At 38.0% G+C, this 24,153-nt stretch overlaps 1 protein-coding gene across 2 annotated transcripts in view; it reads left to right on the top strand.

The window, feature by feature from the left end:
* Window positions 1–24,153, top strand: part of Fsip1 (fibrous sheath interacting protein 1) — a 202,743-nt gene that overhangs the window by 20,239 nt on the left and 158,351 nt on the right. For both annotated transcript variants that reach the window (XM_004861529.3, XM_087207519.1), the window contains 3 exons: window positions 6,050–6,148; window positions 8,133–8,257; window positions 12,357–12,467. In XM_004861529.3, the coding sequence (XP_004861586.1) occupies window positions 6,050–6,148; window positions 8,133–8,257; window positions 12,357–12,467 (335 nt within the window). The remainder of the gene's footprint in view (window positions 1–6,049; window positions 6,149–8,132; window positions 8,258–12,356; window positions 12,468–24,153) is intronic.

Raw genomic sequence — 24,153 nt, forward strand, 5'->3', positions numbered from 1 at the left:
CTGAGATTATATTCTTGAGAGGAAGCCCACAGAGTTAAAGTGCCGTCTGTACTGTATTGTATTACATCATGCTATTATTAACATAACCTCACTGTTGCTCTTAAGTCCAGTCACCTGGCTGGGGAAGTGCTTGTCAGGTTTTTCCACTGTAGTATTATTCTGCTTTTCCTTCTTTTCCACAGGAGACTTTTTGGAAGGAAGTTACTATATGTGGCCCCCTCTTAAGGAGTAGGGATTTAGGTTTTACCTCCTTGAGGGCAGAATATTTACATAAGTTATTTTGACTTATTCTACAAGGGAGATTTGTCTGTTCTCCCCCAATTTATTAAATCATTTATTTGTATCAGTATAGACTTGTGGACATTTATTTTATACTTTGGAATAGAATTCAGTACCACTTTATTTATTTTGTTTCTAAGTTTTCCAGCTTTGACTGTTGGGAGCTCTTTCATTTGGTTCCTGTGTGCTTTTACACACACCTATCTTTGTGGGTTTTGTTTTGTTGCTGTTGCTGAGTATATCCTTACTTTATGGTGCTACCAGATGTTCTAGACATGTATTAGTTAGCTTGCTGTCACTGTGACAAAATACCTGAGAGAAAGAAATTTACAGAAAGACACATTTATTTGGGCTCATGGCTTCAGAGGTTTGGGTTCATGATTGGCTGGCTGTGTTGCTTTGAGGCCTTGACAAGGCAGAACTTAATGGTGAGGAGCCTGTGGTAGAGCATTCCCTTCAAGCCCATGCCCTTGATGACCTAGCTTCTTTCCATCAGGCCCCATCTTCTAAGGGTCCCACCCTCCCAAAACCACCACAGGCAGGAGACCAAGTCTTCAACACATGACCTTTGGGGGATGTTTAAGAGCTAAACCATAACAAGACACATCTACTATTTTCCTTCCTGGGTCCTATAATCAGGGACATTTCCAAGAACCTCCGATTCCTTTAATTGGAGAGTGGTATTAGAAACCAAAGACTGAGTGTCCAGTGTGATTTTTGCATCAAGGGAGTTCTCAATTATAGGTCTTCCAAGAAAGGAAATATATATGTATAAACTATTGATATGTCCATGTGTACCCATCTGTGTGTATGCAGTGTAATGAAAACATATGGTTTAAATTTTTAAAACTTACTACAAAAAAGGACACATTGGCATTAATCCACCTCACAGTCCTCTCCCTTCCTTCAAATACACTTATTCCATCATTCTTGTCACTTCATGAAGCAGTTTTGGATGTCTTCTTTCATGAGTGTGTTTAATTAGGCTGTCATGGCTGACTCAATGTCCTGAATTGATTTAAAGCATTTATCTTTCATGGTCATTTTGACTTTGGGGAAGAGCCAGAAGTCGCACCATGCCAGATCTGGTGAATAAGGTGGATGAGGACATTTTATAATGTTTCTACAGGCTACCTTTCCATTGGATGGCGCTCAGTCAGCATTATTCATATTTTTTATCATACCTTGTAAAGATATGAAAAAGAACTTCTAGAAGTGCTTCAGAAAGTGGTAAGGGCACTGGGATAAGCATGTTCGAATGGCAATGTATCTTTTACTATAATAAGTTTTAAAAATTTAAACCTTCACCATATATTTTGGTCACCTTATGTATATTAAGACAAGCTCAGGTTCATAGGGATGCCTCTGGCTTCCCTCATCACCACGTGGATCATTCTAACCTTCCCCCTTGCTTATCTGTAGTACTACACTCCAACAGTGAGAAACCTGGTTCCCACTGTCTGCCATATATTTACTTAATGGCTAGCTTCCATTCTACAGGTATAGTAATATCAAAATTGTTACTCCCCCTACAGGAAACACCCAAATCAACCAGAATATAGTGTTCATGTGCAGTTTCTGCTGCCTTTTGTTTGCCTTTTCTCCCCTATTTGTAGAGTTATCGAAAACGGTACCTTTTCCTCCTATTTCCTTTAGAGAAGTTGTTTCGTACACTTTTTATACAGTTAGATTATTTTGTCACATTTTGTATCCATCCTGGGATTCCTTCCCTTCCTAAATAATTTTCTGATAATTTGCACATACTAAATTTCATTCTGGGGCCGGGGATTTAGCTCAGTGGTTCCGCTGCCTGGCCCACAAACGCAAGGACCCAAGTTCGATCCCTGGTATCAAAAAAAAAAATTCATTCTATTTTGTGAAGCTCTATAAGTTTTCAAAAATTGTATATTCAGCATACAGAATAGTATTCACTACCCTAAAGACACCCTGTGTGAATTCCCAAAGCCCTAGCCACTTCTGATCTTTTATTGTCTGTATAGTTTTGCCTTTTCAAGAATGTTATATAATTGGAATTGTGCAGCATATAGCCTTTTCAGACTTAGTTCTTTCTCTTAGCAAGGCTTGTTTAAGATTTATCTCATGTCCCCCTTCCGCCGGTACTGGGGATTTAACCCAGGGCTTAAGCATATTAGGCAAGTGCTCTATCACCAAGTTACATCCCTGGGCCTTGAAATTTTGAGACAGGTTTCAGTGAGTTGTACAGGCTAGCCTCAAACTTGTGATCCTCCTGCCTCAGCCTCTGTAGTAGTTAGGAATATAGGTGTGTATCACTTTCCAACTCATACCTTTGGCAGCTTGATTACTAATTTCTTTTTTTTTTTACCGAAAAATAGTTCACTCTATGGATATATCACAGTTTGTTTATTCCTTTACCTGTTGAAAGAAATCTTGGTTGTGTCCCATTTTTACACTTGTAAATAAAGTTGCTATAAACATTTATGTGGAAGTTTATGGGTGGACCTGAGTTTTCAACTTATTTGGGTAAATAGGAACACAATTGTTAGATCATATAAGACTGTTTAGCTTTGTAGAAAACTAGCTTATTACCTTCCAAATTATCTACCATTTTTGGTTCCCGTAGGCAATGGATGAAAGTTCCTGTTGCTCTGCATCTTTACCAACAATTGCCAGGGTTTTGGGTTTTAGCCATTCTAATAGGTACATAGTGGCAGGTTGTTGTTTTAATTTGCATTTCTCTAATGACTAATGATAAGTATATTTTATATGCTTATTTGCCATTCATATTGTCTTCGTCACTTTCTCATCAATAAGACACAAAACCTGACACCTGCACCTTAAAGGAGGAGAGGTTTATTTTGGCTCATGTTTCAGTTGTCTCAGTCCCTGCAGAGTTGGACAGCTCCAGGGCAAGATGGATAGCAGAGAGGCGTGGTAGACAGGAAGCAAAAAAAGAGAGAGATCAAGGGAGGAGCCAGCGAGAGAGATAAACCATTCCACACCACAACCACAGAGACCCAACTGTTCTGATCAGACCCCACCTACAAATAGCAAGTCATCTAAAGCCCCTATAATACAACCACCTTCCAAAAGTCTCTCCTCCCCAAGCTCATGAGCCTCTCGGGGGACATCTAAATATAACTATAACATATATCTTCTTTTGAAATCTGTTACTCATATTTTATATTGGGTGGCTCTTTTACATTTGACTTTTAGGAGCTGTTTGTATATTTTGGATATGTCTTTTATCAGATATGTATTGTAATGCTTTAGATCTAGACTATCCCCAAAGGTGTCAGATGTTCAAAGGTATGGCTTGTGGAAGATAATTGGATTGTGGGATCACTATACTCTGGACTCACCCATTGATGACTAACAGCTAAATGTGCTTGTTAGGAGGTGGGGCCTGGTTGAGGACATTCCCTGAAGGGGTAACCTGGAAGGCTTCTTGTCCCAGTCTCCTTCTTTCTCTCTTTGCTTCCAGCCCCTGCCATGGGTTGAGCACCTTTTCTTTTGCTGTGCCCCTCTGCCATCCTGTTTCTGCCTTGGAGTCAGCCAACCATAGACTGAACTTGTGAGACAAAATAAATCTCTCTTCTTTTAAGTTGTGGGTGTTGGGTTTTGTATCTCAGCAATGAGAAAGTAATTAAGACATGTATTTTGCAAATATTTTGTCCTGATCAATGGCTTGCCTTTGCATTCTCTTAACAGTATCTTTTAAATAGAAAATTCTAATTTTAATGAAGTCCAATTATCAAGTTTTTAATTTCATGGGTCGGGTTTATTTTCAGTGATAGGTACGAGATACTTGTCATGTTTTATGAAACCCAGGCTGCTACAACCTGACAAATTTGATCATGTTGAAAACAGATAGAGAAACTGAAAAAAGTTATAGTTTCTTGAAAATATACACTGTCTAAATTAGCTAATAGAAGAACATAAAAATAAATTACAATATTTAACAAAAAGTTAAACAATGTTGTTATAGTTTAGATCTGAAGTGTCCCCTCAAAGCCTAATGTGTTTGGAAGGTGATTGGATCATGGGGCACTATACTCAACAGTGGATTCATCCATTGATGAGTTCAGTAGATAAATGTGCTGTTAAAGAGGTGGGGCCTAGTTGGAAGTGGGTCACTCTGGGTATGATCTGGGAGGGTGTATTCTTCTTTGTGGCTTTTCCCTCCTCTGTTGGCTTCCAGGATGGCACGAGGCAAGCAGCTTTCCTTTGGAAGACCTTTCACCATGCCATTTCTGCCTTGGAGCCAGCCAACCATGAATTGACTGTACTGAAAACTGTGAGCCATATAAACCTCTCCTTCTTTAAGGATGTTGTGTATTTTGTCCCAGCAATAGGAAAGCTAATACAGAAAATTAGTACCAAGAATTGGGTCATTGCTGTGACTGTACCTGACCATGTGATTCAGAAGCTTTTGGAACTTGTTTGCAGGAGGAGTTTGGAAAAGTTTGGAGAAGTGGACTAGAGAAGCCCTACACTGCTGTAAGCAGAGTTTGATGGGTGGTTCTGGCTGGAGCTTAGAAAACCAAAATGCTGGTAGGCCAGGCTCAGGAGGTTTCTCCTGGAAACAAGGACTCCATTGACATTTGGATTACAGGCCATGTATGTGATACACTGGAAGAAAATTTGTCTTCATTTTTCCATGTCCAGAGACTTTACAGGAGACTGAGACTAAGGGTGGTGGACTAACTGATCTGGTGGAAGAAATTTCAAGGCAGCCCCATGTTCAGGCTATGACACAGATACTACTGACTGCTTTTTGTCTAGATTGACAGTAAGAATCAAGAGCAAAAAGCAGATGTGAAAAGTTTGCAGTTTCCCCAGAAAGAAAGTGTCTACAGAGTTGGGGCAAAAAGAGCATGGTTGCTGAAAAGATTAGCATTTTTATAAATGGCAAATATTTTGCATCAGGATATAGGAAAGATGGCTTGAAGGTATCTCAGGAATTGACCAGATCCCATCCTTCCCAGGATCAAGGGTGTAAAAGGGTAAACTCTTTTAAAAGATAATGCTCTGATTTTCTATTTTGTTATGGAGTCTAGCTCAAGAGAATAAATCACAAAAGAAGAAAGCTAACTATCAAGAGTCTTCCATGTTTTGTCTTTCAAACATACTGTTTTATATTGTTGTGGTGGTTGGCTTTTTTTTTTTTTTTCCAGTACTGAAGATTGAACCCAGGGCATTCACATTGAAGTACACCCCAAGTCTTTTTAAAAATTTAAATTGTGAGACATGTTTTCACTCAGTTTCCCAAGGTGGGCTCAAATTTGCAGTTCTCTTGTCTCAACCTCTCTGAGTGCTAGGATTATAACCATGCACCACTAGACCTGGCTTCACATTCTTTTTTTCTTGATGACTGACCATATATTTGAAATCTTCACCTTGGGTATCTAAAAAAAGGAAAAGAAAAACATAATTACAGCTACTTGGTATGCACATTCTCTGTATTATTAACATTAGGGTTTGAGTACATCATCTCTGGAGAGTTAATGTAATATTTTAGCACACTCTCATAAATCTTTTTTTGTGCTAGGGAAATGCTGTTCAACTTTCTTGACTTCTGTAGTTTGTTTCAGTGGCTCATACATACAAAGTTGCTTGTCATTTCTACTTATAAGTGACACTGACATTGTTTTAAAATTTTTATTTGTATAAAGGGGATTCATCAATATTACAGAGAATATTAGATCTGAGCTCTTCTTAAAAAACAACTGTGTAGACAAGCCTTGATTTTTTTTGAGTATTAAATGAGTAATTTTTTTAAAAAAATCAGGTCCTTCTCATTCTGAAGATGAGGACACCTTTTTCTCAGTGTTTCATACTCAAGTCCCTCCAGAACATTATGAAAATGGTATGCAGAATGTCAGTCTAGGTAAGTTTTATTTAATTTGCTTGATTGTATGTATTGTAATAATAGAATACTCACTATATGCAGAAATATTTAGGGATGTCATGATTTGATATAAATGAATGTAGAGGTACGTGAAGAAGGATTCAAGAGGCTACACAATTGCTTATGAGTCGATCCGTTTGAAGTTGAGAATTCATTGTACCATTCTCTTTACTTTGGTTGGTTGAAATTTTGTGTAAGAGTTAAAGAGAAAAAGCTGACTGCAAGTAATGGAAACTGAGCTTAAGACGCAAAATGATGGAAAAGATCTTGGTAGTGCACAGATTGCTCTGGTTCCTAAGGTTAGTCATTGTGTTCTTATGGTTAGTCATTGTGAGGAAGGTCTAGTTCCAGAATCCTACAAGAGAGACTAATTCGGCTTGGATCAGGTGCCCACCCATGGTCCAACCAACTTGTCCAACCTAGGAAAGGTTGATGTCACTGTGGGAAAATGGAGACTCCTGTGGTATCGCCACTAGACAGGATAGAAGGGGACTTTTCCAGTGAGACAGTTCTGGCCAGTTCATCCAGTGTTGTTTCCCTATAATTTATTAGAAGTATGTTTTACAGAAATTCTATTATAAATATAGAAATAGCTGTATTTGAGTAACTTTAATGCTATATTTTTAAGTATATATGAAACTTCAACTGAATGGACTCAGATTTCAACTAGAAAGTCCATACGCAACTTAAATGATGGAAAACCAGTGATATATTTTTATATCTAATGTGGCCACTCACTAAAAAAAGTTAATTCATACTTTACATATTGGTAGTTTGTATTGGCAGTAATTCTGTGATTAATAAATAAAACTCCAGTTCTGAGGCAGGGGCTTATTTGCTTGACAACAATTTACATTCAGTGATCTTACTCCTTTTCTATTTCCAGCCATTTTCATCAAAATTTATTTCTTACTGGTTAAATCTGTATTGAAGCCCGGCAGGTGGCGCACACCTGTAATCCTAGCACTTGGGAGGCTGAGGCAGGACGTTGGCTCTGAGTTCGAGGCCAGCCTGAGCTCCATAGTAAATTCAAAGCCAGCTTAGACTACATAGCAAGCAAGAGCTTGTCTTAAAAAACAAAACAAAACACAAAGATTCTGTATTGAATCTTGGATAATTATCTGTAAGTAAGCCAATTGGTTCGTCTCCTTAATCTTTTTTTTTTAATCGAGGTAACTTCTCTAATAAAACAAAGGTAAATTTAAAGTCAACCTAGTCTGGCTTGAACTACTGACTGGTATTTTTTCCCTTTTGGACCTTAATGTGGCAGTTTTTTCCATTTATTAGGGCAAGCTCCGTTTGTCATTTAGGGAGACTATACATATTTTAGAACTTTAATGAAGGGTTCACATGCTCTTGTTTTAAAATCTTTGGACATGACACAGTGAAAAGATATTTAATAAAAGGAGTACAAGTCTACAAGTATTATTTGTACCTTTGTTTTGAGCACCGAGGTCTGAACCTCTCAGGGCTACTCGAGGCTGAAGGAGGGAAGTGTCCGGATGAGATGCAAGGGCAGCCAGGTCACTTATGTCCAGTGCTGAGCAAGAAGCCCACTGTTCAGAAGAGAGAAAGGTGGCAAACTAATAACATAGAGGAATCTACTCTAATCTTTAGGGGGCATTTTGGTTCCTATAAAGATAAAATATATTTTAAAGATCCTCGTAACATGAGAGATTTCTTGCTCACGTAAATGACTTGAAGTCCTGTTCGTGTTTCCTACCATTCCCAAGTTTGATACAGGATACTAGCACAAGAAGTTTAGAGAGACCTTCATTAGAAGTTATAGTAGTACATTTATCTCTTTAAGAAAAAATATACTGTATTAGGTTTCTGGATCTGGAATTTAGAAGTTAGCCAGTCTATGTGTGTTTTCTTACATATTTTAATATATACTCAAAGTGAATTTTAGTGTAATCCACAATTGTAATTATGAAAACAATTTGAACTTTTTAAATATTAGATTTTACCTATGATGTGGAAAGAAATGAGTCATTGCTCAAAGCAGAAAAGAAACCTTTCTCAAAAACAGAGAAGATTGAGCTCAGGGGTAAACACAACCAGGATTTTATTAAGCGAAACATTGAGGTAGGTACTTAGAAGTAAAGAACCACACTGTGGAACTAAATGAATTACAAAATTGGTAATCATGTGTTCAGGGTCTTTACATTTTTTTTTTCATTCACAATTAATGCATGCATCATTGAAGTGGTACGTATAACTTTAGTTTTCTTTCAAGAAAAGTTCTATGAACTAATACTTATATTTACTTTTGTATCTTAATTTTTCTATCTTACCATTTTTTGGGGGGTGGGTACTGGGGGTCAAACCCAGGACCTTGTGCATGATAAGGACGCACTCCACCACTGAGCTACATATATCCCCAGCTCTATCCCATCCACTCCTTCTCCTCTCCTTTTCTCTTCTCTCCTCTACTCTTCTGTCTTTTCCTCTATTCTTTTCTTTCTTCCCTTCCCTATCTTGTTCTTCCTTCCCTCTCTTTCATAGCATATCCTTTGCTATCCTATCCCTTTTAAAAAGGGCTACAACTAACATTTATCTTGCCACCCAGAAATAACCTGGTTCTTACAATTTCAGAAACATTTCTTTAGATACATAATGGCTTTGGACAATGTTTCCCAGATTTTTAGTAGCACACTGGTTTTTTAAAGTAAAGAGAATGATTGTATAGCGAGTGCATTTAGAAATTAATGGGAAATGCAGAGTAGCAAGGTGGGCAGGTGACACCCACAGGCGGAGCCTCCTGGCACCAGTCAGTGCCCTTGATTGGCTTCCTGCCTCAAAGGCTCATCTTCGATCCTGCAGTCTGACTCGGTTGTCTTTCAGGCAGATGCAGACTAATCAAGGGTTCCTGTATTAGAAGGAGAGATATTTGAAAACTTCTCATGCTTTATTATTGTTATTGTTGCAGTACTGGGGATTGAACGCAGGGCCTTTGCAATGAGCTACATCCCCAGCCCTTTAAAAAAAAGTTTTAAAAAAAATTTTGAGATAAGGTCTCACCAAGTTGCCCAGGCTGGGCTTGAGTTTACAATCCTCCTGCATCAGTCTCCCTGATTGCTGGGATTATTATTATTATAAAATGTTTTGTTGAAATGGCTAAGATGGCCTGTGGCTTGCTGAAAGAGGAAATACCTTTGCTTGGAGAATGGCCCATTGCAAAAAATTGGTGTAAGGGACTGAGGAAGATGGCTGCCTAGAGGGGGGCTGCAGTTCGCAAATGGCTCTGGCATAATCTTCCAAAACCAGCAGGTATGCAGCTCTGGAAGGAAACTGGGGTACACCAAGATTCGTGTAATTACAACCTGGGTGTGAAAGTAATCAGGTGACATCCAGAAAGATGGGTGATTAGAAAGCAAAGGGAATCAACTGAAACGTTGCACCCAGGCAGCAGAGAAGGTGTGGCTCACAGAGGGAGGGGAATTTTCTCCTTCCATGCAGCTGTCAAAGGAAAGACAGCACTCCACAAGCGCTTCCAACTCAGGATGGAGAAACACTTGTCCAGGTGACATGTACAGGGACATCTGACTGTAGCCAAGCAATCAGGGAACAGAGGTAGTTCCATTCCGTAGCCTAGGATTTGGGCAGGACCAGATCGGGAGCCACCTTAGTCCCCCTTGCTTTCTTCTTTGCCTCATTAAAATGGACTGGAGCAGAATCTGGATGAGAAGCCATCGTAAGTACCTCCCTTTGCTTAGGCACAAGGAAACCTCCACACTTCATGGTTCAGATACCACTGTGTGTCAGGAAGAGATGGTTACCACCATCTTGATTGGAGGAGCCTGATACAGTGGAGTCCAGAGAGTGGGAGAAAGACCACACCTCCCGTTTCTGGGGGAGCAGAACAAAGAGCAGGGAACAAGTCCTCTGTGTTGAAGTGTGATACCCTTGGAAAGCAAACTGAGGGTGGGAGCCACCTTTGAATGTGTGGTGTTAATTTACAGCACTGTGTGGATTTCCTGGGAGGCACAGGTTATGGAGTCGCCTGGTGCAGAAATCCAGAGAGGAGTGGAATAGACTGGAGTTTGGTGTCGATGCTCAGCTGGAGTGGCCAGGAGGAGCACTGCCTCTGACCCAGCCCCACCGCCTAACAAGTCAGCGATGAGCCCCCATCATCCCATCATTTTTCAAAAACACATCTTTGTGTGTGTGAGGCTTTTGGGGCACATCTGGAATGAAAGGAAAAAGTCAAACTCTACTTGCAAGATGATATGATCATTTTTACATAGAGGATCCAAATAAACTCTACCAGAAGACTCTTAGAACTAATAAATTCAGCAGAGTGGCAGGATACAAACTCAACACACAAATATCGATAGCATTTGTTTAAAAAAGTTGATAGCATTCCTGTATACAAATAATGAACCTACTGAGAAAGGAATCAAGAAAATAGTCCCACTTTTGATAGCTTCAAAGAATTAAACACCTAGGAATCAACCTAATTGAAGAAGTGAAAACCTCTATAATGAAAACTATAGTACTCTGAAGAAAGAGTTTGAAGATGACATTAGAAAATGGAAAGACACCTGCTGTTTCTGGTAGAGGAAATATTGTCAAAAAGGTCTTATTACCAAAAATGATGTATAGATTTAATGCAATTCCAATCAAAATACCAATAACATTTTTCACAGCACTAGAAAAAACAATCCTAACATTTATATGGAACCAGAAGAGACCCAGAATACACAAAGCAAGCAAACCAGGAGGCATCACAATCCTGGATTACAAGTTTTACTACAAAGCTAAGGTAATGAAAACAGTGTGGTATTGGCATAAAAATATGCATGTAGGCCAATGTAATAGAATAGAAGATACAGAAACGACCCCATGCACTTTGTCATCTGATCTTTGATAAAGGGGCTAAAAACAAATGCTGGCAAAAAGAGCCTTTTAAACAAATGGTGCTGGTTATCCACATGCAGAAGAATGAATCTGACCCATGTTTCTCACTCTGCACTAAAATCAAAAGACCTAGAAATAAAAAATCAGATATCTCAGCAAATGTTCTGGAAGGTAAAACAGAGAAAACACTTGAAGACATAGCATAGCTAGGAAGGACTTCCTGAACAGAACTCCAATTGTATAAGAAATAATACTAGGAATAAACAAATGGAGTTTATCAGGTTTAAAAGCTTTGGTACAGAGAAGGAAACATTCAACAGAGTGAAGAAACAACCTGCAAAGTGGGAAAATGTTTTTCCTAGCTACTCCTCAGATACAGGACTAATACCTAGAATATATAAAGAGCTTGAAAAAAATTAGATCCCCCAAAACAAAAGACCCAATCAAAAAATGGCAATTGAATAGATATTTCTCAAAGGAAGTGCTACAAATGGCCAATATGTACATGAAAAAATATTCATTATCTTTGACCATTAGGGAAATGCAAATCAAAACAACACTGAAATTCCATCTTTCTCCAATAAGAATGGCAATTGTCAAGGACTGAAAAAATAACAAATGTTGGTGAGGATATGGGGAAAGAGAAACCTACATCATTGGTGGGGTTGTAAATTAGTATAACATAATGGAAATTAACGTAGAGATTCCTCAAAACACTAAAACTAAAAATTTCTTTGACCCAGCTATACCTCTCCTGAAAGAGTTAAAGTCATCATACTACAGTGATACACGAATACCCATTTTATAGTAGTGCAATTCACAATACCTAAATTATAGCACCAGTCTATATGCCCATCAACAGATGAATGGATAAAGATGTGGTACATATACACATTGGAGTATTACTCAGCCATAAAGAAGGATACATTTGAGTCATTTATAGGAAAATGAGTATGTCTTGAAGCCATGTTAAATGAAATAAATCAGACACAGATTAAATATTGCATAGTTTCTCTTATATGACAGTCCCAAAATATAAATAATTTTAAAAGGTAAGGTGGTAGGAAACAAAGAGGTAGACTTTTTGGAGATGAGGGGAAAGGGAATAAAAAAATTAATTCCCCAAAGCTAATGTAATTATTATGTATCATAAACATATACTAATAAATTTGCATAAAGTAGAATTACATAGCAAATGTAAACTGCCTAATCTGATAGATTTTATCATTGTGTGTATATTGTAGAACTCTCAGGTCCCATTTTAATTGTTTTGAACTACAAATTACATTGTGTACTTCATATTTTGCATTTGTAAATTCTATAGTTAGCCAGGAGATCCAGAAGCCCAGTGCCTATGAGTGACACAGAAAAGAAAAGGCTGGAGGAAATTTTGAAGGATATAGATGACAGAGATCTGGGGGTGTCCAGTTCTGAGGTAGGTGAACTCTGGTAGTCAGTGACCTCTACACTCCTTAATTGTGGTTTTATAATTCTGTCAACTCCTTAGTACAGATTTATAATTTGTCAGTTTATGAAGTAATATTCTGTGATTTTAAAAAAATCCTATTTTATACATTTATTTTTATTGAAGTTTTAAAAGGTATTGTTGGTCAGTTCACTACTGCCTGTGAAGAATTAAGTCCTTATGAGAGTGTCCACACATGCGTTGTTACAATAAAACCTCTGCCTGTGACGTGATGGGTTTAGTCATCATGTTTCTCTGTATCCTTTTCCAAATATTCCCATGCTGGTTCTATGGCCTTTCAGTGTAGTCTTCAGTGATCCTAAAGATCACCATCCTGCTCCTTCCCAGTTCATCTTGACCATCTATTTCCTGGAGAGCCTGAGAGGGGAGCCCAGACTGGGCTGATGGTGGAGTGGCAGGTAACAAAAGGGTCAGATGCAGTTACGCATTTGTAGGGAATTACCTGGGAAGGTGTGCAGCGGTCCTCATTTGTACATACTTGCATGTTAATCTTGTAGGAATGTTCTTTACTTCTACAAAGGAATACACCCTCCTGTGTTCCCTGAAGCACTTTGCCCTGTCACCTGGCTTTTATTTTCCAATATTCATTGGAGACATGGAGTGAGTGCTGCTGGAACCCTGCCCAGACCCTTCACTTGGCTCCTCTCTGTGTATCCTGTCCTGTGCTAAGAGTGCATAGCTATCCCCTTCCCAAGCCAAACAGGAGGCAGGTGACACAGCACGGCATCTCTTCCCACTCCAGGTCCCTTGCCTCGATTTGGGCTCAGTTCTGTGGTGCTACCGAAGGATCACACTAAAGCTGCTCTTCAGCGAGACCACCTCCTAGCTTACCTTTGGACTCTTGACCAAGCCTATTAGACTCACGTCCCTGCTGCGGAAGGCATGCCTCCAGGAACTCACTTGGCTAAGAATCCTTACCACAGGTTCTGTGTCTAGGCAGCCACCTTCAGACACAGAGGTTCAGAGGGTCCAAGGTGGCTCATGTGCAGTGATAGCTGGGCCAGTGGTGGTGATGGTGGTGGGGCCAGGCCACAGAGTGGACTCTGCATTAGTGAGTGGTGTTATGTGAGAGTCCCAGCCCAGGGCTGCCTGGATCCTCCAATTCTGTGGGGTTGGGAAAGAACAAAGGAATTCACATTTTTTTATGGGAAACATTAGACATTTTAAATATTAATAATGAATTACATTAAAGAAGTTCTATGTGGGCAAACAGAATGTGCCCCCTTTCACACCAACCAAAAGCAAATCTACAGAATATCACATTATAACCTCTGAGTAATCTTTTCTGATCTGGGGAGGGCCCAGCAGGGGCTGTGTCTAGGAAAGGAGGAAGGTGTGAGTGAGGCACACTGCTTAATACCCATGTAGTCTTTTTTTTTCTGTATTAAATTCTTTTATTGGTACATTGTAGGTATACAACACAATTACATTTCTCACTGGGAATTGTACCTTTACATGATGCATCTTGGTTCTTATTTTTTCCCCATTCCTAGCCCTCCCTTCACCCCCTCCACCCTCCCCTATTTACAAAGACTTTATTTCCATTTTTTCCATTTCTCAGCATTTTTCCTTTCCCTTCTTTCCTTTCCCCTGTCCCTCCCACTACCCCTACCCCTTTGGACCTTTTCTTCCTATTTTACATTATCGATTATTCATTCTAATCATTGGTACATTTTAGGTATACAATATAATGACATTCATCATTGGAAATTTGCACCTTTAATAGTCTCTCTTGGTTCTTATTTTTCATCCTTGCCCAGCCCTCCCTTCAACCCCTCCATTCCTCCCTATTTACAAAGATTTTGTTCCTATTTTTCCATTTTCTCATATTAATCCCATTCTCTTCTATCCTTTCCTCTAGCCCTCCCACTTCCTTCCCCTTTGCCCCTTTTCTTCCTATTTCACATTACCTATTACACATTTAGTCCTTATTTACACTTTCAGTTTCTCACACCAGTGAAACTATTCAGAATTTATTCATGTGTGTCCTATTTATTTCACTTAAGAGTATCACCTTAATGTGCATCCACTTAGCTATAAATGTCTCTAATTTCTCATTTTTTATGGCTGAGCAGTACTCCATTTTATAAAAAAAACACACAGTTTCTTTATCGAGTCTCCAGTTGATGGGCATTTCGGCTGTTTCCAAGTTTTAGCTATTACAAACTGTGCTGCTATGAACATGGGCACACATATGTCACTGTGGTATGATTCTTTAAATTCTTTGGGGAAAATCCCCAGCAGTAGAATAGCAGGGTCAAATGGGACTTCCAGTCCTAGTTCTTTGAGGTATCTCCATACTGAATTCCACAGTGGTTGCACCAGTCTACACTCCCACCAGCAGTGGAGCAGGGTTCCTCTTTCCCCACAGCCCCGCCAGCATTTGTTATTGGTGGATTTCATGATAGCAGCCATTCTTTCTGGAGTGAAGTGGAATCTCAGTATTGTTTTCGTTTGCATCTCTCAAATGACCAGTGATGTTGAACATTTTTTCATGTATTGATTTTCTATTTCTACTTCTTTGTGTGAGAAATGTCTGTTCATTTCAGATGCCCATTTTTGGATTGAGTCTTTAAATTTGGGGGGGTCTGATTTTTTTAAGTTCTTTATAGATTCGAGATAGTAGACCTTTGTCTGAGGAAGAGCAGGTGAAGATTTTTTTCCCACATTGTGGCTTGTCTCTTCACACTGCTGGTGGTTTCTCTTGCTGTGCAGAAGCCTTTTAATAAGAAGAGATCCCACTTGTTGATTGTGCTAGTTCACGCTCAACTGAGGTTTTGTTCATAAAATCTTTTCCTACACCGATTTCTTCAAGGGTTCTACCTAACCTCTGTTCCAACTGGTTCAGAGTTTCTATTTTAATATTTAGATCTTTAATCCATTTTGATTTTAGTTTAGTGCATGGTGAGAGATACAGGTCTAGTTTTAATCTTTGGCAAGTTGAAGCCCAATTTTTCCAGCACCATTTATTAAAGAGGCTATCTTTCCTCCAGTGAGGGTATTTGGCTCCTTTATCGAAGATGAGATGGCTGAGTGTGTCTGGCGTTGTTTCTGGATCTTCTAATCTGTTCCACTGGTTCTCAAGTCTGTTTCTTTGCGAGTACCATGCTGTTTTTATCACAGTAGCTTTGTAGTAGAGTTGCAGGTTGGGGATTGTGATACCCCCTGCCATGTCTCTGTTGCCTAGAATTGCTTTAGCTATTCTGGGTCTCTTCTTGTTCCAAATGAATTTTTGGATTGTTTTCTCAAGGTCTATGAAGTATGCTGCTGGGGTCTCAATTGGAATTGCATTAAATCTATATAGCAGTTTTGGAAGTATGGCCATTTTCACTATATTAATCCTTCCTACCCAGGAGCAGGGGATGTCTGTCCATTTTCGGATATCATCTTCAATCTCTCTTTTCAGAGTGCCATAGTTTTCAGAGAAGAGGTCTTTGATTTCTTTTGTTAGGATGATTCCTAGGTATTTCAGTTTTTTGGATGCTATTGTGAAAGGAATTATTTGCCCTATTTCTCTCTCAGTGAGTCTGTCATTGGTGTGGAGGAAAGCTATTGATTTTTGTGTGTTGACCTTGTAACCAGCTACTTGACTGAATTTGGTTATTAAGTCTAGAAGACTTTTGGTGGAGTTCTTGGGGTCTTCTCCATAGAGTATCATGTCATCTGCAAATAATGACAATTTGACTTCTTCATTTCCTATCTTTATTCCTTTTATTTCCTTCTCTTGTCTAATTGCCGTGGCTAATGTTTCCAGAACTATATTGAACAAGAGTGGTGATAGTGGACATCCTTGTCTTGTTCCTGATTTTAGTGTGAAGGATTTCAGTTTTTGACCATTTAGTATGATATTGGCTGTTGGTTTTTCAAAGATGGCTTTTATCAGTTTGAGGTAGAGACCATCTATTCCAATTTTTTGTAGGGTTTTTATCATAAATGGATGTTGGATTTTGTCAAATGCTTTTTCTGTGTCTATGGAGATAATCATATGGTTTTTGTCCTTGGCTCTATTGATGTAGTGTATTACATTAATTGATTTTCGTATATTGAACCATCCCTGCATCCCTGGGATGAATCCCACTTGATCAGGATGTATGATCTTCTTGATGATCTTCTGCATTCTGTTTGCCATTATCTTATTAAGGATTTTTGCATCTATGTTCATTAGTGAGATTGGCCTATAGTTCTCCTTTTCGGTTGGGTCTTTCTCTGCTTTGGGGATCAAGGTGATGCTTGCTTCCAGGAATGAACTTGGGAGTATTGCTTCTCTTTCAATTTCATTGAAGAGTTTAAACAGTAGTGGCAGTAGTTCCTCTCTAAATGTCTTGTAGAATTCAGCAGTGAAGCCATCAGGGCCCGGGCTTTTTTTAGTTGATAAGTTTTTAATTACATTTTCAATTTCATTGGTTGATATTGGGTTGTTCAGAATTTTTAGGTCTTCTTCATTCAACTTTGATAATTCATATGTATCTAGGAATCTGTCCATTTCTTCTGTGTTTTCATTCTTATTGGTATATAGGTTCTGGAAGTAGGTATTGATGATCCTCTGGATTTTTGCTGGGTCTATTGTAATTTCAGCCTTTTCATTCCTAATTGCATGGATTTGGGCCTTTTCTTTCCTTTTTCTGACAAGGTTGGCTAAAGGTTTGTCAATTTTGTTGATTTTTTCGAAGAATCAACTCTTGGCTTCATTGATTTTTTGTATCGTTCTCTTAGTCTCCATTGCATTGATTTCTTCTCTGATCTTTATAATTTCCTCCCTTGTATGAGCTTTTGGGTTGTCCTGCTCTTCTTTTTCTAGAAGCTTGAGGTTCAGCATCAGGTTGTTTAAATGCTCTCATTCTGTTTTCGTAATATGCGTATTCACTGCTATGAATTTCCCTCATAAGACTGCTTTCATTGTGTCCCATAGATTCCGATATGTTGTATTGTCATTGTCATTTAAGTGAAGGAAATGTCTGACTTCTTCTTTAATTTCCTCTGTGACCCACTGGTTATTCAGAAGTGTGTTGTTCAATTTCCACATGTTTATAAAATTTTTCCAGTTCCTTTTGCTATGGATCTCCAATTTCATTGCACTATGGTCTGATAATATACAGGGGATAACTTCAATTCCTTTGCACTTACTTAAACATGTTCTATGTGTGAGTATGTGGTCTATTTTGGAGAATGACCCATGTGCAGCTGAGAAGAATGTGTATTCTGATCTTGCAGGGTGGAAGACTCTGTAAACATCTGTTAAGTTCATTTGTTCAAGAGTTCGATTGAGTTCTAGTATTTCATTACTTATTTTTAGTCTAGTTGATCTATCTATTTGTGACAGTGGGGTGTTGAGGTCCCCCACTACAATTGTATTAGTGCATATATGACTTTTCATGTCCATTACCATTTGTTTTATATAGTTGGGTGCCGTAGGAGCCTGGGATGGAGGCGGGGAGCTTCCTTCCGGATGCTGGGACTTAAGTTCTTTTATTGGTAAATTTTAGGTATACAACACATTTACATTTCTCATTGGGAATTCATATATAATATTACTGAATGCATCACTCTGGTTGTGTTACCTGCCTGAACCTTAGCTGTAAAGGAGGCTGGTGAAGAGCATTTCACAGTTTCCATCCTGGGAAGACAAGACTCCTGAAAGGTGTTACACAGTCAGAAAAATAATACCACCTAGTACCTGTTATAGTGGCTTCTGCTTCCTAAGTGTGCCTGGAAACTGTTCTATGGTTTACATTCCAGAAAACATTCCTTGGTTCAGTCTACATTTTGGCCATTGCTTCTTAGCTGGCCTTTCTGCTTCCAGTCATCTTCATCAACTTGTTTTAAGACAGAACGGATCATGTTGCTTCTTTGATTACTGTCCTCTTTCCTTCAGGAAGCCTTCTCTGAGCACTACATCTCCCTGCCCCTTCTTACCCAGTGAGGCTGAACCCCTCCCCAATTCCCGTGGTGCTTTGGGGTTTACCAGCATTCTTCACACCTCATTACAATTTAGTTGTCAAGAGACTGAGAACTCCTTTAGGACAGATCTTTGTGAAATTTACTTTGAAATTACCAATCCGTAGCATAATACCTGTACATAGCAGGCGTTCAGTAAGAGAATAACAGTACGAATATTAGAACAGGTTGTAAAAGGCAATATGAAACTACTGTTTGTTGAGTAAGAGATGAACATTTAAATTCAAGAAACTCAAGCCACTGACTTTATAGATCCCATGTTACTTTTAAGGGACCATTCAAGGAAAAAATGAGACATTAAATGAATAAAGCTTAATTGAGCAAGAAAAAGATTCTAGAATCAGGCAGCATTCCTTACTGAAAATGGTTCAGAGTGTGCAACCCCATCTCTTAAACAGGTTATATTTAGGATCAGAGAAAAGGAAGTGACATATGCAGTGTGATAAAAATATGGTGAACTTTTAATTTTTTAAAAAAATCATTACAGTACAAGACACATTGCCATCAATTCCCTTCCCTTCCCTTCCCTGTCTTATGACACCCTATAATGTTTTTATATAACAGAAATTGCTGTAAATGTTTGATCAACATGGGATGCCCATAAAATATGGTATATGTTTAAATTTTAAAATTTATTATGTTAAAAGTCCCATTGCCATGAATCCCCTTCAGGATACTCAAACGCACTTCCTTCAAACACACTTATCCCATTATTCTTGGCAATGTGTCTTTCACTATAATAAGATTTAAAAAATTTAAACATCCACCATATCTTTCTATCTCCCCTTGTACAGCCTTGGTTGGCCGCCAATGGTCATTTGCCTTCTGTGGTCAAGTTTTGGCCATTTTCAGCCTCTGCTTGGCTAGAAGTTTACCTGCTATGGTTGGGTAAGACTCAGTTGCTTAGTTTTAATGATATGCTTGTGGGTTATAATTTGTTTATGCATCAAGCCAGGGTGGTGTTAACTATATTTGGAAGCCACTTTGGGCCAAAACATCATTCAAATACAGAGATGGCTGGTGTAGGCCAAATTTATTTTGGTTCATCAGGACAAAATTTGAAAATACCATGTATATTAATGGGTAGACCTGATTTCTTCCTATTTAACACATCACAAAACTTTTTTTTAGGTAGGGAAATGACAGTGTTAGGAGGACCAGACTGTGAGGCTAAGAGACTTATTCCGCAGGAGAAAACACTAAAGATTGGAAGAAGATACTGTACAGTTTTCAGATAATGACATCCTAAACTGTTTTTTTCCTTTTACTGTCCCAGTATTAATGCTGTTTTTGTTTTGCTTTTATTTGTTTTTGTAAGGTCCTGAGCACTGATGAAGCAGCTTGAAATGTATGTTTTGGAAAAACTGTAGTGTGGTAACTGTCACCAGACTGGTCTGAGTTGTTCCTGAAGCTCAGTTGAGGAGCTTAACTCACCCTAAACATAGACTTCATGGAGGTTTGCTGACTCATATCACAGAAAAGAATTTTTAGGAATAATCAGTAAGAGGCACAGGAAGGGTTTTAAGGCACAAGAAGGCAAAAATGTGCAGTCAAAGAAATAGAGCATAGGCCATAGAAAGAGGAGAGAGAGAGAGACAGACAGACACACCCCATCCCCATGAGCTGGAGCCGCATAGCATATACTCATGGGGCTCTGGCGGTGTTTTCAAGATGGATTGTCTAGGATGTGTATTCCTGCTGTCTGTAAGTCAGGCTATGTCAGAATGCAAACTATTTCCATCTGTTTGAAGTTGAATCTGCTGCCCACCTTATGTTGCGGCTTCCTTGAGGATGGAGGAAGCACAGTTTACAGGTGAAAAGGGTAGGTCCAGAGCCAAATTTATAGGCTCATTGTATCTTTAATATATTCAGGAATTTTCGAGTGTGTTTTCTGGAAGAGAAATAAAGGCTTGAGTAACTTTTGTGTCCTGAGCTGCATTTTGTTTAAAGTACAATTTTAAAATCTTGTTTTCCTGCCTCTTTTTAAGTTTTTTCTATCCTGCCTCATTACCCCTCCCAGACTTTGATCCCTTATTTGATCCCTTATTCTTAAGCAAGTGCAGGAGGCCTGACCTTCCCTCTTTCTGCAACTGCCTTAAGCTGAGGAGGGGCATTGATCCTGCCTAGCCAAGGATCAAAAGTCTCACCCTGACTAATCTAAGGGAGACAAAAGAAGATGGGTTTTGTTGTTTGATGATAATCACCTTTTGATAGTGTAGAAAAGAGGACAAAGACATTGAAGCTTGAGCTTCATTTTATAGCCTCATTAAACAGGCTGAGCCAAGAATTAACAGTAAAATATTGATGAATAGTAGCCCCCCAAAGTGGTGGAAGTCAGTAACATTTGGCATAAACCTTTTATCTTTATTATTAACCTCTATTTTTTGGAATGTTTACCCAAATATATAATTGGTGGAGTTTAAGAGCACACAGACTTCTCCTTGTTTTGTCTGTAAGAACTCCAAGGTCCTAGTTTAATTATAAGAATGGTGAATGAATATACTAAATGAAGTTGTATTTGACCACTGGGCCATTAAAATTTTCACTATCTGTTTTGTAGACCTAAAGACCTTTGGAAGGACTGCTTCTAGGTAATGTAAACATCAAATTAGTTTATATCACAACGGTGATGAATTTTAATAGAATACTTATCATTCTTATTTTATAGGGACACCTATATAAGAGAAATCATTACCTGAGGGGAACTGGAAGGTATGTTAGAATAGCATAATAGGAACGTATTAGGAAAAATTGAAAGGCACATTTTGGAAGGGCTAGTGGGACCGGGAATCACCATTTCTTATAAGTTAGAGGTGCAGCTGGAAACTGCCAGCAGGTGTTGGTGCAATGTTTGGAGCCCCCTGTTTATATTTAACCTAACTTTTTGTTTAATAATAGTATTATTCTCTATCTATCTATCTATCTATCTATCTATCTATCTATCTATCTATCTATCTTTTTTTTGGTTATACTCTTGTTGGGTGTTTAAGACCAAGTCACAGTAAGACCTGTATTAATCAGAATTAATCTCTCTTTCTATATATATTTGTCAAGGTCAGTTAAAGCCTGCTCAGGGAGTCTCCTCACTCCCCTGTAGTCTTTTGCTGTATCAGTTGTATCATCTGGCAGGATGAATCATGGTCTTGCTTGATAATATGACTTCCTTTGGAAGCATGGGACATTCCCTGCTTAGTGACCCTCCTTTTAACACAATGTACACTGGTTGGCTCTGTCCTTTGGGCTCCAGTAATCTCCCTGCTTGGGTGACTCACTGGAGTTGTAGGATCCTTTCAGATCGGTCCCATTATATCCTCAGTCCTGGCTGACCTCGAAATACAAAGGCCAAAATATTGGCTGTCCTCTTGACCACATTATCTTTTTTAGGTTTGGTTTTCAAGTCTTAGTTGCTGAACACCCAGAAGATCAGTTACACTAACCTTAAAGTGGGAGCAGTAGGGTTAACTATTATAATCCTATCTGAATATTGAGCACTTTGAAATAAAAAATATGACCAAAAAACTATTACTTCTTACATTAATCATCAGCAGCATTAATATTAGGAGTCAGTGTTATATTCTGTCTGTATAGTAGATGATGACTTCCATCTTAACATATTGCTCAAGTTGTCTTTTAGAAGTCTTATTCCTGTAGAATGTTAGGTCACAGTTATAAAGTTTTATAAGGAAAATTTTAAATCAGGAACAAACATAACATCTTAGCATAACAATTACAATGATATTAATATTCTAGAACCATTAGAGTTTTAAAAAATACATTTAAATTCTCATTTTAGTGTAAAATAATTTATCATTAGATTACCTTTATCCAGTTATAAATTATATGACATAAATTTTTTGTCTAAATTTGCTACTTTAAGATAGTAGTTACAGTACTTGTTTGCAGATGTATTTTATAGATAACTAATGTCTACTCTTTAATCTTTAGAGTGACACTGCCTAGACTATATATTGTTTAGGCATATCTATCATAACACAATTATATAACTGTCACATAAACATAAGCCTGAAAAAAGATCCATCATCATAAATTAATTTAGTTTAGAGATCATCAGTATGATAAGATGTTTTTTTAAGTTCTTCATCATAGAAGGGCTATATACTTGGGAAACACAAATGTATTCATTACACCATGAGGTTAACAATAATTAACATCACAGCTATATAGCAATCTTTACATATATTTACTTAGTTTTTATTCTTAAAGAAAAATTTAGGTTCCTTTATCAGGTTCATATTGTGTAACTATATTGACCTGAATTAAAGAACATATTTAGAGCTCTTTTAAGTTTAGAAAACAGTGTGAATGACCACAAAAAGACTTACTATCTTTTACATATACAAGTGTATGTCATTTACATAATAGCAAAATGCTCGTTTAATCAAAGTCAATAGATGTAGATCAAGTTTTAAATGGTAGGACAAATTTTAAAGAGATGTCAAAAATTTTGATCATTTTATATGTCTGAAGTGTGCATGTAATATATATTGTATAAATGAGAACACTTATTAGTTAATTTCCATGTGTTAAACTTTAAAGCTTAGACAGCATATTTTGTCTTTAGATATATATACATCTTCAGTCTAAGATATATAGGATGTTATAAACTAAAATAATATATTTTTTTCCTTAAATTCTTTTATTGGTACATTTTAGGTATACAATATGTTTACATTTATAATTGGGTGCTTGTACCTGTACATGATGTATCTTGGTTCTTATTTTTTCCCCATTACCTGTGTACCCTTCACCCCCTCCACCCTTCCCTATTTACATAGACTTCATTTCCATTTTTTTTCTTTTCTCATAATTTTTCCTTTCCCCTTCTCCTCCCACCACCCCTACTCCTTTGGACCTTTTCTTCCTATTTCAAATTATCAATTATTCATTTTAATCCTTATTTCCATTTTCAGTTTCTTACACTAGAGAAACTATTCAGTATTTACATATGTGTGTCCTATTTATTTCACTTAAGAGTATGGCCTCAATATGCATCCATTTAGTTATAAATGTCTCTAGTTTCTCATTCTTTATGGCTGAGTAGTACTCCATTTTATAAAAAAACACATCTTTATCCAGTTTCCAGTTGATGGGCACTTGGGCTGTTTCCAAGCTTTAGCTATTACAAACTGTGCCGCTATGAACATGGGTGCACATATATCGTTGTGGTATGATTCTTTTAATTCTTTTGGAAAGATACCCAGCAGGGGATTAGCTGGGTCAAATAGGACCTCTAGCCCTAGTTCTTTGAGGTATCTCCACACTGATTTCCACAGTGGTTGCACCAGTCTGTACTCCCACCAACAATGGAGAAGGGTTCCTTTCTCCCCATTCCCCCTCCAGCATTTGTTATTTGTTGATTTCTTGATAGCAGCCATTCTTTCTGGGGTGAGGTGGAATCTCAGTGCTGTCTTCATCTGCATCTCTGGAATGACCAGGGATGTTGAACATTTTTTCATATATTTATTTGCTGCTTTTACTTCTTTGAGAAATGTCTGTTCATTTCAGATGCCCATTTTTGAATTGGGTCTTTGAATTGGGAAGTCTGATTTTTTTCAGTTCTTTATATATTCTAGATAGTAGTCCTTTGTCTAAGGTACAGCTGCTAAATATTTTTTCCCACATTGTAGGTTGTCTCTTAGATCTGTTGGCGGTTTCTCTT

Source organism: Heterocephalus glaber, unplaced genomic scaffold (assembly GCF_053883595.1).
Source record: "Heterocephalus glaber isolate CG9 unplaced genomic scaffold, H.glaber_assembly_v1.0 deba00000809, whole genome shotgun sequence".
Lineage (NCBI taxonomy): Eukaryota > Metazoa > Chordata > Mammalia > Rodentia > Bathyergidae > Heterocephalus > Heterocephalus glaber.